General features: G+C 47.9%; 1 protein-coding gene across 3 annotated transcripts in view; it reads right to left on the bottom strand.

Annotated features, from left to right (window-relative positions):
- The window catches only part of ablim3 (actin binding LIM protein family, member 3), an 83,191-nt gene that overhangs the window by 53,960 nt on the left and 10,624 nt on the right, over nt 1-18,607 (bottom strand). For all 3 annotated transcript variants that reach the window (XM_072717753.1, XM_072717755.1, XM_072717752.1), the window contains exon 2: nt 8,628-8,768. In XM_072717753.1, coding sequence (XP_072573854.1) covers nt 8,628-8,768 — 141 coding nt within the window. The remainder of the gene's footprint in view (nt 1-8,627; nt 8,769-18,607) is intronic.

The following is an 18,607-nucleotide window of genomic DNA, read 5'->3' as shown; positions in this document are numbered from 1 at the left end:
CAATCCATCACTTGTGTCAGACCATTATGTCTAATGAGTTTGCTGATTCTTGAAGGCAGCAGGGATCAGCTGATGTCGATTGGACGCACGCAGCCTGTGGTACCATGTCGCCTTTCACACTGGAAACAGAGGATCCTGGGTGTGCTGCCTCAGTGCATGTCAGGCTGTAACGTCGATGCCAGGAGCAGATTCCCCATTTTCTTTATTTGACAGCCTTTTGCTGCCCTAATGGACTCCATAGAAAATGATATCAGGGGCTACAAATGAACACACATTCCATTGTTCCTCTGGAAGAGCTACCCACACAGCAATACTCACACATACTTCATTACCACGGCCAGGACACATGACAGTGCACTGACAAAACACCAAAAAGAACAGCAGGACAACAAATCCTGACCATCTATCCCAAATCTGCAAGGTAGCATGCAACATCTGCACAAGATTCTTTTCATAGGAATGTCTCCCTGGCAACCAAGTGATACCACGGTGATTGGAAGCAAGGGCTAATGTTACCGTGGCAACCAAAGACCTCTGTCACTCTCACCCCCCTGCTATTGCTGTTCAATCCCTATCTAATTGGCACTGCCCCCCCCCCCCCATGGGGCCACTGCATCTCGTCCATATTCATTCTACACTGCGAAAAGTTATGGATTACATCTGTGTAGATGATCTAGAGGGCCGTCTTCGCTTCTGCTACAGTATATGTTTTTTAGAGCTGAACCCCAAACCCCTCTACCATCTAAAGGCTAAACATGCTGTCAGCTGACTAACCTTCATGACTAAAGCCTTTCTACGATGGGATTTTCCCATCTGGCGTGGGGTAAAGCCTCGCGCGCAAGACGTCCAAATCAACACCAGAGGGAGACAAAAAGTTTGCTTAATCATTGGCAGGTTAATCCAGCCAGAGCTATACGTTTTAAAAGCAAAAGTGAGTGCTTTTAAGTGGCAATTAAAGTCTTGACCACATGAGGGATCTTTCAGATGTTCCTGCAGTGAAATTCTGGGTCTACATCTGCCCTTTAATGATTGGCTCATAAAAACGACAGGTAATTAGCACAGGATCCAGGCTGATCTTGCCCAGCATGATGGGACATTTTACATGCCCAATTAAGTTTAGGACTTGCTAAGAGGCTATGCTGGCTCAGGCATCTTAATGAGCTTGCCTACAGTGCTCCTTTTAAGGAACGACACAGACACATCAGAGCGGGATTCTCTACACAGGGAGGCCGTGTCACACTCAAGGACCCCGTTGTCATTTTGCACAGGCATCAATATGGCCACCTGACGTAATGTTCATTTGTCATTTATAGAAATTAATCTAGAGTGTGTCAAATTAAATGTACATTTAGATTCTTCACCACAAGTGGATCTGACCATCGCAACGCCTATGAATTCTGGTGAGGTCTGAAGTGAAAGCTGATTAATCAGATTGCATTAGATGGCAGGATACATGCACTTCTTCATAAGAAGGAGAGATCATGAGATTCTGATAAAACTAAGTCAAAGTGAAACTTGTGCCAAAGCGACTTCAGTACAATTATTACTTTAAAATACTTCTGATTCATTTACAGTGTTCTGTTCACGTGTTCTGCGTGTGTCTGTTTTTATGGTTTAATGTTGCTCAGTGAAATAGAAAGTCAAAGACAGGCAATTAACATGCAATATCTTCCCTTCAACACAGCACAGAGAAGTTACCAGTGTAATTTGCCAGGCTTAATTTAAAGTGTTACCCAGTTTAATCGAGATTTAATTGTAAGTTAAAGTAGGGGATTAGAATGGTAATGGGGGCCGTTCCTCTGGGCATGTATTTGGTGTGTGTGTGTGTGTGTGTGCGCATGTAAAGTATGTTTATATTATGTTGTGGGGACCATTTTTCAGGTCCTCACAAAGATCTGTGAATGAAATCAAAAAACTAAAATTGCAGTCTCACATTTACTTTGGTTACTTATGGTTAAGCTTAGGGCTGGAGAGGGGTTAAGGTCGTCGTGTTGGGATTAGAGTTTTCCCCATAGAAATGAAAGATATAATTACAAACCTGCATGGTGTGTGTGTATGTATGTGTGTGTTGTGGCTCCTTATCAATTAGAATCACGACTCCCATCTAAACCCCAGACCGAGCTGCTTATTTCTTGGGGAGAAACTGCGACACTATAGCCATAATCCTGCCATTAACTGTATTCCAATCAAGATCAGAAAGGCAGGAAAACAGGCAGAGGAGCAGCCAGCAAAGCTCAAGCCTTCTGCATGCCAAACAGGCGGGATTGGGCAGGGCACGGACGCCATTACTGTTACTGCATGCCTCCTCTGGCCTCTCTATGGTTACCAGGAGTCCAGAGGTCAGGCCTCCGTGTGCTAAACAAGCCGGGCCAGGCAAAGGGGGTGTCACCATTAATGCCCGCCTCCTTTGGCCTCTTTAAATATTAATAAAATTAATATTTTTTCTGTATTATAGCTACAATGCTAGCAGTAGTAGATATGATCTCTCGCCGGTGCTAAACAGTGATGTAACTATGTAACGAATCTCAGGCACATTATAGCATTTTCCAAGCCGACCATCCCTGCCGGACCATGGGCGTTTTGCTAAGGAACCGCCTTCTATCCTAGATCACGGTAAGATATTAAAGTTGTGCCATAAAGCCTGGGAACCTGCTCCTCACAAACTATGACCTCATCCTCCATTGCTCCGTTGACATGCTGTTGTGTTGCTTTGGCTGACGTTATGCCCAGCTATGCTCTCATTGGCTGCGTGTCGCAGAGGGCAGTGGTGGGCGGGTCAAAGCTGAGTCTGGCTGAACTTTGAGCACAGCATCAAAAACGGAAAACTTAGCATAACATGTCACTCAAGGCGGCATCACGCAAGGGTGAGAGTTGAAGCTCAGCTCCCCACACACGGTACGGAAACTCCGCATGACACTTTTCATGTGAAAGCTCCCTTATGGACAGATGCAAATCGGAGCACCCAAAATGATGAAAACAGAACTTGGCAGAATGCTCTGTGATGCCACAGAAATTTTAGAAAAACTTCACCTAATAAAATTTAAAACAGGCAGGGCAAACCATAGATGAGTGTACAGGCAGTTCCCTGGCTAAGAATGTCCAACTTATGAAGGGACTGCAAAAAAACCCATTATATTGAAACTTTGATAACAAATGCATGCCCCACATGGAAACATTGTGCCTTTTTAGAGGTTCATTAGCTAGAGGTCCAGTACGGTACACTACAGTGAATATATACTAAAAACGAAGACAAACATTTGAGTAACTTATGCTAAATAAGAACCATATGTACCTGTTCCAGCTTACAGTTAAAGACAGACTTACGCAGCGGATCTCGTCGCTCACCCGGGGGATTGCCTCGATTAGGATTACCACTGGAAAATAACACTGCTTACCTACCTTATCATGTCAGCCAACACTGCAACTAACTGCAGGAGCTGGGGGCTGCTATGCTTCTCACCCTCGTCCTACTGCCTTTATTTCTACAACCTCGCCCCCACGTGGAGCTCTTTGATCTTCACCCCACGGGTCGGAACCTACTAGAGGAAGCGGTTCCACATGAAGGAGCAGAAACAGACAGGCCTGGGCTGATGGACTGCCCTGCAGCCCTCGTCCTCCGAGGAGCATGCATACTGAAGCAGCCGAACAAATGTCAGACAGATTCTCACTGGCCTGACTGAACTCTCTTAGGGCCGTCCTAAAACTTAACAGATTTAAAGCTTTACGTGGAGAAAAATACTGGATATGTCCTAAATCAAGAATCAAACTACATGATACATTTCACAATTATAAGTTAAGCTTTAATTAATCTCCCTTTACCAACCAAGTTGAAAGAATCAAAAGAATAGCTGAATATACATATATTCCTAAATGCATCAAATGTTTGGCTCCTAGGCTTATGTGACAGAGTATGTAAACTCTCCCTTTATTACTGGACCTGGCTGGGGAACACATCATGTGCCACTTACATGTTAGATGTTACCTGAACCAGATGTGAATCTCAGCCACTGTCTCCATGGAAGCCATAGCCGTTACAATCCCAGCAGATAATCCTCCATGTCATGCCCCGCTCCGTCCACTCCTAGTGTGTGCCACGCCCCCTCATTATCCACGTGTGCTTTCCTGATTGTGCCCAGCTGTTGCCTGTTCCGTTTGCCTAGTCTTGTGTATTTAGTCCGTGTCTCAGTCGGTGTACCCCAGATCGGTCATTGACGTGTGTTCGTTGTGCTTTCCCCAGTCCTGTCCTCCGAATAAACCCCTGTGTTATTCGACTTCCTGGTCAGCTTGTCTGCTTTCCTGCTCGCCTGCTGCACTGAACGTGACACTCCATTTGTGCAAACTTTGCCTCGCTGGGAAGAATCATCATCATACTTCTGTGCTTCATCATGGAGACTAGAACAGCTGCAGTATTTATTTACTTTTTGTACAGCCTTGTTTTTTATGTCATAAGCATGAAGCTGTAATGGAGCCAACTTAGATACCAGTGCCGCCAGGCTGAGCTTCCAGTGAGACCAGTGACAAGATGGTTATGGAAGAGCCATATGACACACCATGGAACTAATATCAGCAAAGCTATTCAAATAAATGACACTGAGATGAGTTATTATATTATATTAGGGGGGGCACCTCCTGCCCCCCCATTAAGGTGAAGTTAATTTTATTTAATTTTATTTTCTATATAGTGCCAGATCACAACAGAAGTCATTTAAGGTTACCTTTCCTATAGAACAGGTCTATACATTGTCCTTTTATTAAACAAACTAAATAGCCTTATGTTATTTATCTTATTTACACAACAGCTTGCCATTTTTGTCTCTACACGGTCGCACGTTTACAGTACCATTCTCCTCCGCTCTCTGTATCGCGCATGGCGGAGTTCCGCCCCGATGCGCGCGCACAGACACATGCGTGCACACACAGGTGAGCACACTCCCACCAGCGGACAGAGAGCGCGTGTCGGAAAATATGTCGTGTCAATCACCTGAAAAGCAGACAAAAATATCTAGGGTGGGGAAGATGACAACAGCCGCTCTCCTGTGAGTAGCAGAAATGTTCTGATGTTTAGTTCAGTTGTTATATTGACTGCTGTCATTAAAAGAAACACATGAACACCATGAATCCTCTGTCTATCCCCCTCACCCCCCAAAAGTTGTAAGCCTAGGGGATACACAGTAGTGTAATGGGAACCAACTGCAATATACAACAGCAGAGCATCCAGTACAACAAGCAGTGCCTCTCTGTTTCTACAAGATCTGGTCATTCATTCGGCTACGATCGACGGGAGCTATAGGGAAGGTCTGTTTATTTGCAGTTCAGCCAAAGGGGCTGTTCGTGTGAACCTTTTCCCCCTTTTGTTTTGCTGTGCTCCAGAGATTATACTTGGCATTCTCTATAGCTGGAGAACTTCCAAGGACATTTGTTAACATTTCCAAGTCAATATTAATTGCCCAATTGTTTCCCTGAACTCTGAAGGCAAGATTTACAAGAGAAGCTTCCATTGTTTTTGAAAACACTAGAGAAACAAGCAGGTGACAAATTTTAAACTTGAATGGCAGAAATATCCTGCACAGATCTTCATCCATTAAATGCCTACACCCCTGAAAATGCATTAATGTAGCCTTTAGAAGTTGTGGACTTAAGGCAGTATTTATTAGCAAAAAAGTGGTCTGGGAAGAGACAAACCCTAAATGAAAATCATGGTATTGATTTAGTGAGTAATTACACATCAAGCCTGTCAGTAAAAACACACCTCTTCCACAGGCATTCTGAAAACAGAGATGTTCCGCTTTTCTACAATGGAACTATCAGGCTACACTTAGGATAACGTGGACATCTACAACATTATTCTTTAAGCATCTCAGGGAGACCCAGCATTTGTACAAGGCTTCTGATCCCTTTCCTATTAGAAGGTCGAGGTGGGTTCATTCCCTGAGACTCACGAGTCTCATTCATCAATAGCATTTTTGTTTTTGTGATGAGGGCCCAATTTCATGCATCGGTGACTGGGGGCGAGCTACAAGGGCTTTCTTTCTTGCTGTTCTGGCATCGACAATCATCTGACCTCCACGTTTGCTCTGCCCGCCCTATTGTCCGCGCTCCGAGAATTGTCAATGGAACAGAACGGGCCAAAAAACGAAGCGTGGGGTTATTGGCCCAGTGAAGGCAGGGAGGTGCGTCTCTGACATACAATGACAGTCCAGAGTTGCAGACCTGGGAGCCCATAAACCTTGTGGCCAAGCTGACACTGCAATCAGGCTTAGCAGCAATCAGTTGCTAATCAGTGCCTAGCCCTCAGGAAGCATCATACACCGGACAGGCCAATGAGCTGAAGAGTGAGGCTAAGGAACACAGAGCAGGCCAATGAGCTGAAGAGTGAGGCTAAGGAACACAGAGCAGGCCAATCAGCTAAGGCATGAGGCTAAGGAACACAGAGCAGGCCAATCAGCTAAAGCGTGAGGCTAAGGAACACAGAGCAGGCCAATGAGCTGAAGAGTGAGGCTAAGGAACACAGAGCAGGCCAATCAGCTGAAGTGGAGGCTAAGGAACACAGAGCAGGCCAATGAGCTGAAGAGTGAGGCTAAGGAACACAGAGCAGGCCAATGAGCTGAAGAGTGAGGCTAAGGAACACAGAGCAGGCCAATCAGCTAAGGCATGAGGCTAAGGAACACAGAGCAGGCCAATCAGCTAAAGCGTGAGGCTAAGGAACACAGAGCAGGCCAATCAGCTAAAGTGTGAGGCTAAGGAACACAGAGCAGGCCAATCAGCTAAAGCGTGAGGCTAAGGAACACAGAGCAGGCCAATCAGCTAAAGCGTGAGGCTAAGGAACACAGAGCAGGCCAATCAGCTAAAGCGTGAGGCTAAGGAACACAGAGCAGGCCAATCAGCTAAAGCGTGAGGCTAAGCGAGAAAACAATCCTGTTGGATTTTTCAGTGCATTGGAACATGGAGGTCTCTCACATTAGTTATTTTATTTCTAGGCTGTTTAATTCTAAACAGACAAAGTGGACATATGTTTACTGTGCTGTTCTCAGGAACACTCATTACGACACCATTTAGCAAACTGTCAGCCAGGAACTAGAGAATAAAGCGTGTGCCTGAGTGGTATATATAAGTAACTGATCTACACAGAACGGCCATTCCATCAGCCTCAGGGGGAAATGCCCTGGAACACACGGTCTCATCCCTGGTGCTCAGGGTTCAACGGCCTACACGGCGAGCTAAGGCTGTACCGGTTATTAAAAGCACACGCTTCTTCGGGTGATACCATGATCCGATGGTACCTGACGAGATGGAGTTTCAACCAACGTATCTGTGTAACTTCAGTGAGCAGCAGCAGAACCTCGAATTGGAGCTGCTGACACCCTGTAAGGCTGGCCGTCTAATGGAGAGGCACTTAGTCCTTGTTCTACGGCAGGTCCCTTCACACCTCCTCTGCCTGAAGTGAGTCTTAGAGAAGGGGTATTTTCCGGCAGCCGGAATCCACAGCCATGGATGGGCAACGGCATTGAGTTGGAGGAGCAGGGAACCAGCAGGTGCGGCAGGCAATGGTACCAGCATGATTAGCAGGACATAGAGAGATGGGGAAGGTGATGTCTGAATGAACACAGAGCTTTTACACAGACGGAGGGCGTGCTGCTTCTGGAACCCTGCACATATAACGGAAGCAAAGAATTAGACACGAGTCAGGACACCCTGACAGGGCTGACTAGGATAAAACTCTGTTATTGTTCATAAAGAGGCTGTGATGCCGAGACACCCCTGATGTCACAGTGGGGAGGGGGATTACTTTCCCCCCTTCTGTTTACCTTCTTTGTCCAAAACCCCCCACTGCGTTCTAGGGACTGAAGGGAGGGATCCCATTGGCTGCTGCCTAGAGAGTGTAGCTGATAATAACCGCCAACCAGAGCAGGGCGCCCCTTCACACAGTTTCCACAGCAACCCTGTCCATGCAGCATGGAAAACATGTGAGCACCAGTGAGGGGGAGGCGTGCCCCCCCCCCCCCCCAATGTGCTCCTCATTGTACCCACATTGCTCGTATTTTCCTCGCACACACTGAATAGTTTCTCCCGGTTTTGTGTCAGAGCCACGTGGCTCTTGACTCCATTTGGGCCACACACTGTTAGAGTGTGAGCCCCCAGTCAGGGGGGGGCTTTGAGGGGAACATGGTCAGTACAGACGTCACGCCGGGGGGCGAAGAGCGGATCACAGCACCTGAGCTGCTTCATTTATCTGTGTATTTCGTTTTGCTTTCGCTCATGTGTGAGATTAAGCCCCCCCCCCCCCCCCACGGTCCACACCAGGAGTCATAGCTGTGGGAGATTATGTCCCCCCTCACTACCCACATCAGGAATCACAGCTGCAGGAGTTTATGCCCCCCACCCCCCTCACTCCCCACACCAGGAGTCACAGTTGCAGGGCTTTTGCCCCCCCACCTCACTGCCCACACCAGGAGTCACAGTTGCAGGGCTTTTGCCCCCCCACCTCACTGCCCACACCAGGACTCATAGTTGCAGGGCTTTTGCCCCCCCACCTCACTGCCCACACCAGAAGTCTCAGCCATGGGAGATAATGGGCCCCCCCTCACTCCCCACATCTGGTGCCTATGGCGAGTGGCATGGCTGCTTACCCTGACAAGTGAAGCACTTGACGTGGAAGTGGACACTCTGGACGCGCACCACCTCGCCCTTGCACGCCTCCCCACAGCGGAAGCAGAGTATGGGGGCTGATCCTCTGCCCCCACCATAGGAGCTCTGCTGGTAGGGTACTGCTGGAAACAGGAGAAAAGACTTTTAATTATTTGTGTCTGCGCCCCCCCACATTTCACAGGCTGCTATGCTGCTTGAAGGAGAGCAACAGGCAGACAAGTAAACGTCCTGCTACGTGCCAAGCTATCCGTCAGCCTCCCGTGCATCAATCAGCAAACCAGACACTCGGCTCCCAGGCCCAGTAAACGCTCAGTCATTTACGCTATTGGTCCACCTGCACTGTCACATCAATCAGCACTATCAGCCCATTTATAAACTCTCTTTCAGCTGTGAAACATATTGCCTTGCCTTACGTCAATTTTTTGCTAAAAGTTAACAGAATATGAGATTTGTTAAGCTTGTGCTTTTCTTGCTAACATCAAAAACTGGCTATTCAGAGTCTGGTTTTACTCCTAGCCAAGTCTAAATGACCGTTTCAGGCAATTCTGAGCACAACAAATCCACAAAATTCTGGTTAACGCTGAGATCAAAATAATAATTTATAACTATCCTTTGCCAACAAATTTACACAAAAAACACAAAAGTGTTAATGTGCACGGGAGTGCTAGTCTCATGCAACATACAGCACCAATTCCCCAATGTAAATAGAGCTCCACAAAAGGCATGTGATCTGCGCTTCCCATAAAAACAATTGATGGGAGAGGTGGGTAGCTATGCCTCCCCTAACCCTAACCCTAACTGGTCTGAGGGGAGGCTGGAGAGCAGAGGGGATCCCTTCACACCGGGAACCAAAGGACAACTGTTCTTCTACAGCTGTTCCGGGGGCAGACATAGGCTGGGTGAGGTCAGGAATGGATAAACAAGGCCCATATTATGGTTCCCAAAAGCCGAACCCCCTCTTGGGGTGTAGCTTGACGGAAGGCAGAACTCCAAAGGTCCACAGAGCTCCTGGAATGTGCAGGTCAGTCATCCCTCAGAGAGGACTGTTGCCTCGCCAGCAATCGGGAGAGACGCAGAAGAATGTGGACACACTGCAGGAGATTGGCCAGCTCTGTCCGGAGCACTGGCATACCGATCCCACTGTCCAGCTGCTCCAGTGGGGGCCTCCCACACTGCATTTTCCATGTATGTTTCATTTCACACCCGCTCCCACAGAATGTAACAAGCATTTCTTAGCCACTCCTACAGCTGGAGCAAACTAGTCTAGGGCTCTGGCTCACAGATTCTCTGGAGGAGTCGCTCCAAGGATCTCAGGATCCTCCTGGCTCACAGATTCTCTGGAGGAGTCGCTCCAAGGATCTCAGGATCCTCCTGGCTCACAGATTCTCTGGAGGAGTCGCTCCAAGGATCTCAGGATCCTCCTGGCTCACAGATTCTCTGGAGGAGTCGCTCCAAGGATCTCAGGATCCTCCTGGCTCACAGATTCTCTGGAGGAGTCGCTCCAAGGATCTCAGGATCCTCCTGGCTCACAGATTCTCTGGAGGAGTCGCTCCAAGGATCTCAAGGTCCTCCTGGCTCACAGATTCTCTGGAGGAGTCGCTCCAAGGATCTCAGGATCCTCCTGGCTCACAGATTCTCTGGAGGAGTCGCTCCAAGGATCTCAGGATCCTCCTGGCTCACAGATTCTCTGGAGGAGTCGCTCCAAGGATCTCAGGATCCTCCTGGTTCACACTCCACACAACAGCTCAACGTTGTTCTCTTCCGATTCCTGGCACGGCCCACTCCACACCTGCACTTACTAGGAAAGGCCGTGCCGAAGAGACAGCAGAATGCTGGGAACGCCAGCAATGCAGTCGTAACGACAAGAACATTAACAGAAAGCTAATTAGAAGCAGGAAACCATGTTAGCGACAACCAGTGATGGGTGGGATTAAAATTCAAAAGTGGAAAAACAATTATCTATATTGTTTTTTTCAGTCCATGAAAACACTGAAGGCTCCGCCCCTGCCTCCTGCTTTGCTTTGGCCAGTGCTCCAGAGATACCCTTGCACTGAACTGCTGACCCCACAGCCTCTGTGAACAGGAATTTCCTGAAAATTCAGCTTTCTTGCAAAATCTACAGGACATGTTGCGTCCTGCAAGGATTAAGCACCGCAAACTGACAGAATGTCAAACCCCAAGATAAAAGAGGACAAAGAGGAGACGTTCTGAATATAGTACAAAGCACTGCAAAGGGCTGTTAGCACATGACCCGCAGCACCGGTAAGCAGTAAGCAGCTTCCAGATTGGGACCCAAATCATGCTGGAATCAAACAAGTGAGGAAACAGAGAGATAACAGCTTATAGTCGTCCGAAAGTAGAGCCCACTGCTGGGAACTAGTGGACAGTGGACTCTGACCCATCTGAAGGAAAGGCAAAAGTAAAAGGTATAACTGCTGAGCCTTGGGGTCCACAGATCAGGCTGTTTTGCTACTAAAACTATTTATTCTTTAAATGAAACTGGAAGGGCACCAGCATTTGGCGTACTGACTGAACAGATGAGAGGGAGCAGGATCAGGAGAAGCCTGTGATCAGGGTGCACTGCTAGCTCTACCCAGTGAAGTATTTTGCATGCTAGCCCTGCCAGTGAAGCATCCAGCACCACTAGCCCTGCCCAGTGAAGCATCCTGCATGCTATCCCTGCCCAATGAAGCATCCTGCATGCTATCCCCGCCCATTGAAGCATCCTGCTATTTAACCCTGTGATAAGGGTGCACTGCTTACCTTGCCAGTGAAGCATCTTGCATGTTGGCCCTGTTCATTAAAGCATTACATATGCTAGCCCTGTCCATTGAAGCATTCTGCATGCTAGCCCCACACAGAGAAGCATCCTGCAACCTATCCCAGCCCAGTGAAGCATCCTGCTATTTAAACCTTTGATCAGGGTGCACTGCTACCCCAGTCCAGTGAAGCATCCTGCTATTTAAGCCTTTGATCAGGGTGCACTGCTATCCCAGCCCAGTGGAGCATCCTGCATACTAGCCCCACCCAGTGGAGAATCCTGCATGCTAGCCCCGCCCAGTGGAGCATCCTGCATGCTAACCCAGCCCAGTGGAGAATTTTGCACGCTAGCCCCACCCAGTGGAGCATCCTGCATGCTAGCCTAGTCCAGTGGCGCATTTTGCACGCTAGCCCAGGCCAGTGGAGCATTTTGCATGCTAGCCCCACCCAATGGAGCATCCTGCATGCTAACCCCACCCAATGGAGCATCCTGCATGCTAACCCCATCCAGTGGAGCATCCTGCATGCTAGCCCAGCCCAGTGGAGCATCTCGCATTTTAGCCCCACCCAGTGGAGCATCCTGCATGCTAGGCCCGCCCAGTGGAGCATCTTGCATTTTAGCCCCACCCAGTGGAGCATCCTGCATGCGAGCCCAGCCAAGTGGAGCATCATGCATGCTAGCCCAGCCCAGTGGAGCATTTTGCATGCTAGCTCTGCCCAGTGGAGCATTTTGCATGCTAGCCCAGCCCAGTGGAGCATCCTGCATGCTAGCCCAGCCCAGTGGAGCATCCTGCATGCTAGTCCAGCCAAGTGGAGCATTTTGCATGCTAGCCCAGCCCAGTAGAGCATTTTGCATACTAGCTCCGCCCAGTGGAGCATTTTGCATGCTAGCCCAGCCCAGTGGAGCATTTTGCATGCTAGCTCCGCCCAGTGGGGCATCCTGCATGCTAGCCCCGCCCAATGGAGCATTCTGTTACTTAAGCCTGTGATCAGGGTGCCCCGCTATCCCCGCCCAGTGTAACATCCTGCTATTTAAACAGCCAGCTTTGCTTAGGCCAAAAAGACTGTCAACTTAACAAATGCATGACATACCAGGTGCGAAAACAAAAGCTCCCCCAAGAACATATACCCCTTTCTAGGCCTTTATACAATATCTTTATACAGAATCTCCATGGCATCCAGAATAGGCACAGAGGGTGCAATATCTAGACCAGGGATGCCCAACTCCAGTCCTGGAGGGTCAGAGTCCTGCACATTTTTGGGACACCTGATTCAACTCCTTGTACTAATTACCACACAGCTCTTGAGCTGAATCATTTATGGTGGAACAGGGAAAGAACTAAGCTACACAGGGCTCCGGCCCCCCAGGACTGGAGTTGGGCACCCCTGATCTAGACAGTCTTCATTTCTGTGGTGTTTCACAACTGTGCTGTACATTCAATCTCATTATCAAATCAGACCCAGAATATTATCCTGATACCCATGCTGATGATAATCGGATAAAGGAGCTGATTGCATCCACAAACACTGATAGGCCTTTTGTTTGATTACTTTGACATTTTAATGATAACTTTATGACCTTTTAATGATAACTTTATGACCTTTTAATGATTACTTTATGACCTTTTAATGATTACTTTATGACATTTTAATGATAACTTTATGACCTTTTAATGATAACTGACCTTTTAATGATTACTTTACGACCTTTTAGTGATTACTTTATGATTACCTTTTAATGATTACTTTATTACCTTTTAGTGATTACTTTATGACCTTTTAGTGATTACTTTATGAGGTACCTTTTAGTGATTACTTTATGACCTTTTAGTGATTACTTTATGATTACCTTTTAATGATAACTTTATGACATTTTAATGATAACTTTATGACCTTTTAATGATTACTTTATGACCTTTTAATGATTACTTTATGACTAGCCCCCTGTACTGCAGCTTTGACGTGAGGCCCATCTCTGTGTCAGGATAACACGCACCTTTAAGAACCACATCCCACTGTCTGAAAGTCTCTTCCAAGAAATTGCTGACTGTTAACTGTTTGCTAAGTGAGTTCACCACAACGAACTGCTGTCTTATAAATCCTATAATCCGGTGGTTACTGAACTATGAAGGAAAACCCCAGGTTGACCGAAATTTTGAGTATTAGTAGGATGGCCAAAAAGGTGCAGTCAGACAAGAACTGAATGAAGTTACTCTGCCTTTTAACCTTTATACTGCAAATGAGGTACACTTTTGGTGTAAAAAGGTTAAATGTGTGGGAATTTTTTACCTTGACAGTGCAAGTGCACATAAAATCAGTATGCAGTTGTGCTGTTATAAGAAGAAATTGCTGCACACATTGCTATCTACAGTGAATGTCAATCCCTGATTATAAACAATACTTTTTTACAGGAATCAGGCCCACCATATTTCCTTTGTAAATTGTGCAGATAAAATAATGGTTATTGGTGAGTACTGAAAAGCAGTGCTCTACAACGTATGGTATCAATGCATCCCTAGTGTAAATTTTTACTGTAAAATTACTTAAGTCAAATTCACTTTCAATTGGAATTGTATGGTATTGCATTGTATGTTATTTTTTGCACTTCTGTCTCACACCATCGGGGGGCCTAAGGGAAGCTGTATTTCACTGCACTCTGTACTTGTACATGGATGTGTTGACAATAAAGAACTCTTGAGGATTCAGTCAGTCACCTTTTTATGTTAGTGCAACTGTAAAGTCTGTGATCAAGAGTTGCTTGTGCTAAAATAATGGAGATACACTGGGCACATTGGTTACACTGGATGACCATCACTGTTTCACTGAAGTAAGTAGTAACGTCACCGATGCCAGTTTCCATTACAGGTTTGTGGAGCCGAGAGACTAACCAGTTTCAGCAGAGACCCACTGACAAAATGTCACCTTGGGCTCCCCCGCCGCGCCCTCGCCCCACCCTCACCCTTGCCCCGCCCTCACCCTCGCCCCGCCCTCACCCCCGCCCCACCCTCACCCCCGCCCCACCCTCACCCTCGCCCCGCCCTCGCCCCGCCGCGCCCTCACCCCGCCGCGCCCTCACCCTCACCCTCGCCCCACCCTCACCCTCGCCCCGCCGCGCCCTCACCCCACCCTCACCCTCGCCCCGCCCTCACCCTCGCCCTGCTTTACACACTCAAGGGCCCCTGTCAAGTGAGTCTGCTGGAGTATCTACACCCCTAGCGTGTTTTTCGGTGTTGGCCAAGAACTGCAAATTGCGGCACAACATACATACGACTGTCTTCTCCCCTTTGAGCAAACGGAGAGACACTTAATGGGGCTATTAGCTATTTATATCACAAAATCCACATTTAGTCAAAGGACAGAGCGAGAGACTGGAAAACAGCCCATTTCTGACAACCAATGAAGAGGGAGCGTACTATGCCACACCTTGTTGGTTCAGGAACAGGTTTGCGAGCAGAAGGTAGAACTTCATGACGTATCTCCTTCATGACTGACCATGCGATGGAGAAATTTCCACTTTGTAGCCTCCCCAGCTGCTCAGAAAATGATACAAGCATGATGTCAGAATGATGCTGCGATGATGTCGCAGTGCATCCCTCATCCTCACTTTTGCTCTAGGAGATTCAGTAAGTCATGCCCAGTTCTCTTCCAGGATAGGTTCAAGCTTAACGCATATGCCACACCAGCAGGATGCCTTTGCGTGGCTACCTTGTAGCAAGGGGAATCCTAGGAAATGATGTCACTTATAGAAACTTCAGGGCCCTTTACTGGGGCATCACCAGTACAGAGAAAATTGGTATTGCATTAGCTATTTAATTCCCTGTAACTCCCAAGGACATAACAAACAAGGACTAATTGACAACACTGTGACAGCAGCGTAGTCCTATGTAACATTGGAAAATATTTATAGACAGCTGAAAACGCAAGATTAGATGCAGACTGTACAACTAGATTTCTGTCCTATATTGTGATAATGGCTGCTGTCTAAGTCTGTTGCCTGGCTCCCCAGGGACGACATCATCATCAGCCTATGGCATTGTGTGTGAAGGCTGGGACTGTGCTGACATCATTTCAGCAGATGACTGCACAGCTACACGTCGACGGAGAGCTGGGGCACACATGCGGTTTAGCAGTTAGTGCCCAGAGTGAGCGCCGCACATTTTTGATGCTGTGATCTGTTTTGCATGCGCTCACATCTGCGACGGATTCCGCTTTCTTACATCGGCCGTGCTTTCAGACGCGTCAGGAAATAAAGATGTTTTGCAAAAACCAACAGTCCTTTAAACTGCGGCTCGTTCTTCACAATCTGCCACACAAATTATCCACCTCAGATCTGAGTGACACTGGATTGCTGTGGTGACCCGTGGATTAAAACGGGAGCCGCGGGCTTGACAGACTGCTGCTAATTTTAGCGTGGTTTTAAAGCGTCCTCAGAGATTTGCGCCTGAGAGGATGATAGGGATTGGAGGTGATGGGAGGTGATGGGAGGTGATGGGAGGTGATGGGAGGTGATGGCTCTACCCGTGAAGCTGCCCCGGCACAGGAGCCGCAGGGTAAGCGGCAGCGCACACATTTAGCCAGTTAGCCTCGGGCCCGGGCATCTTTGGTGTAGCAGCGTTGAGAGTCTCCACGCCTGTCGGCTACCCAACGCACGTGCCAAGCCAGTTAACCTCGGGCCTGTTCCTATTGGCTCCCACACATCAGGCCAAAGGATGGAACCGGGTGGCAGCTTAGGCACGTGTGCCTGTGGGTGCAGGCCCCCCAATCCTGAGACCGGGCCCTTTGTCCAGTCCCTAGACCCCAGTCACTTCAGGGGCACTGCATAAGTGGCTGTCCCTGAGGGACATGCAAAAATCTAAGAAAAGGGATTCAAATAAAAATCAGTGGCCATGTAACAATGAAGTGTCCAGAAGTCCATGAGTCCTATAATAAGAAAAGCCTATTAATTAAAAAAAAAAAAAAAACTGCCAACAGGCTTCAAATCTCACAGCAGAGCAGCTTAGAGCAAAAGCCTTCCTCCAAACAGCTGCTCTTAGGCTGCATGCTGCTGCTTTGTCCTGAGATTTCCTTGCCCGTTTTATGCTACGTTGATCCGGCCTGCAACAGACACTACAGAGAAAACGGAGGCAAAATGTGACAGATCAAGGCTGCTGCTGAAATGCTATTATTCATCACTTCGTGAAAAGGAACATTTATTGCAGCCTCTAATCTAACAATATTTACCTCAGAGGCACTAAGCAGAGCTGGGATGGAGGTGACAGTGTAGATCTCAGACAACTTAAGGTTCTGGAATATTTTCAAGGGTTATAAATGACATTTGAAAAGAATCGTTTATCATGGGGGGGAAGAAAGAAAGTCTGAGACATAAATATAGCACAGAGCTTAGATCAACAGCTACTCTGAAACACGCATAAGACTGCTGTATGTCACATTTTACTGCTGTTTGCTGACCTGCCCATTTGGAAACGACATCCACGCTCAGGCAATCTGTCCCTGTGACTCCTTTATGGGACACCTGCAGACTGCCATCTCGGATTGTTAAGATCTTTCTGTGACAGTTTTGTTACTCTCCTGAAATCCTGAAATTTTCTTTTAATGGCTATCTACAGACAAGCATTGGCATCGACATATGCACAGAGGATTTCTTAGAGAACGTACACACTTAAACAACTCTGTGACACAATTACCGATAAAACATAGCTTTAGCTGTGTTTTGATCTGTAGATATCCTTACAGGAAAAAGGGTACAGGGGTATTCTAAGAATAAAATAGATCAATGAACAGAAGACGGTGGTAAGAGTACATGGGGTGCACCCGGGCTTCATGTTAGCGCTAGCTGCTACATCATACCGGCTGCAACCTTTATTTCCACGTACAGATAGATTACATTATCTCTCTCATTACGTCAGTTGCATGACATTGTGGAAACCGCCTACTCAGTAAACAAATGCATGACAGTTATAGGTTTACACCTCAAATACACATTGGGACCAAACTGCGGGCCTCCCCATCGTCTAGGAGCCAGTGGTGGGGGCAGGAAATGAGTGTAAAGGGAGCCGGGCTGCTTATTTAGCCCCTGCTGCATGTAACAAAGGCTATGACTACAGAAGATGGTGCGGTCCAAAGTAATGATGGGGCACGTTCAGTCCCTAGCCATGTAGATCCAGCTGTTTTTTTAACCACGTTATACGAACAGCAGTGTCATGGCTTGCTGGACGGGTCTTGATGAGTGGGTGAGATTTAGGACGCGCGGCTGTCCCTCACCATGCCTGGTCAGAGCTGTCCCTCACCGTGGCTGCCGAGAGCTGTCCCTCACCGTGGCTGCCGAGAGCTGTCCCTCACCGTGCCTGCCGAGAGCTGTCCCTCACCGTGGCTGCCGAGAGCTGTCCCTCACCGTGGCTGCCGAGAGCTGTCCCTTACCGTGGCTGCCCGAAAGCTGTCCCTCACCGTGGCTGCCCGAGAGCTGTCCCTCACCGTGGCTGCCGAGAGCTGTCCCTCACCGTGGCTGCCGAGAGCTGTCCCTCACCGTGCCTGGTCAGAGCTGTCCCTCACCGTGCCTGCCGAGAGCTTTCCCTCACCGTGCCTGCCGAGAGCTGTCCCTCACCGTGCCTGGTCAGAGCTGTACCTCACCGTGCCTGCCGAGAGCTGTCCCTCACCGTGCCTGCCGAGAGCTGTCGTTCACCGTGGCTGCCGAGAGCTGTCCCTCACCGTGCCTGCCGAGAGCTTTCCCTCACCGTGCCTGCCGAGAGCTGTCCCTCACCGTGCCTGCCGAGAGCTGTCCCTCACCGTGCCTGCCGAGAGCTGTCCCTCACCGTGCCTGCCGAGAGCTGTCCCTGGTTTGTCCTGGAGCAAACACTTTCTAAAAAATAACAATACTTGATAATTGTGTGTGTGTGATACAAAATCTAAAAAATACTGTGCCCTGCCTGGAGAGCTGGCATCCTTTTAAAACTGTACAGTTCTCTGACACAATATGAAATACCCCAATAAAAAAGTAAAGGTAATAAAAATCTGTGCCCAAAACAACAAAAAACATTAAAAGTAACATTTATAACTGAATTAGTATCCAGCTGACAGCAATAACAAAGCCCACCTAGGATATTCCAAGGTACCAAGCCTGAAAAACATAAAAATTTAGCTTCATTCTCCTGTCTCTGCAGGATGTATGCAGCTGATTGATAGTGGATCATTTGTGGCTTTAAGT

This window comes from Paramormyrops kingsleyae, chromosome 10 (assembly GCF_048594095.1).
Source record: "Paramormyrops kingsleyae isolate MSU_618 chromosome 10, PKINGS_0.4, whole genome shotgun sequence".
NCBI lineage: Eukaryota > Metazoa > Chordata > Actinopteri > Osteoglossiformes > Mormyridae > Paramormyrops > Paramormyrops kingsleyae.
This window is presented reverse-complemented; position numbering and strand designations above follow the sequence as displayed.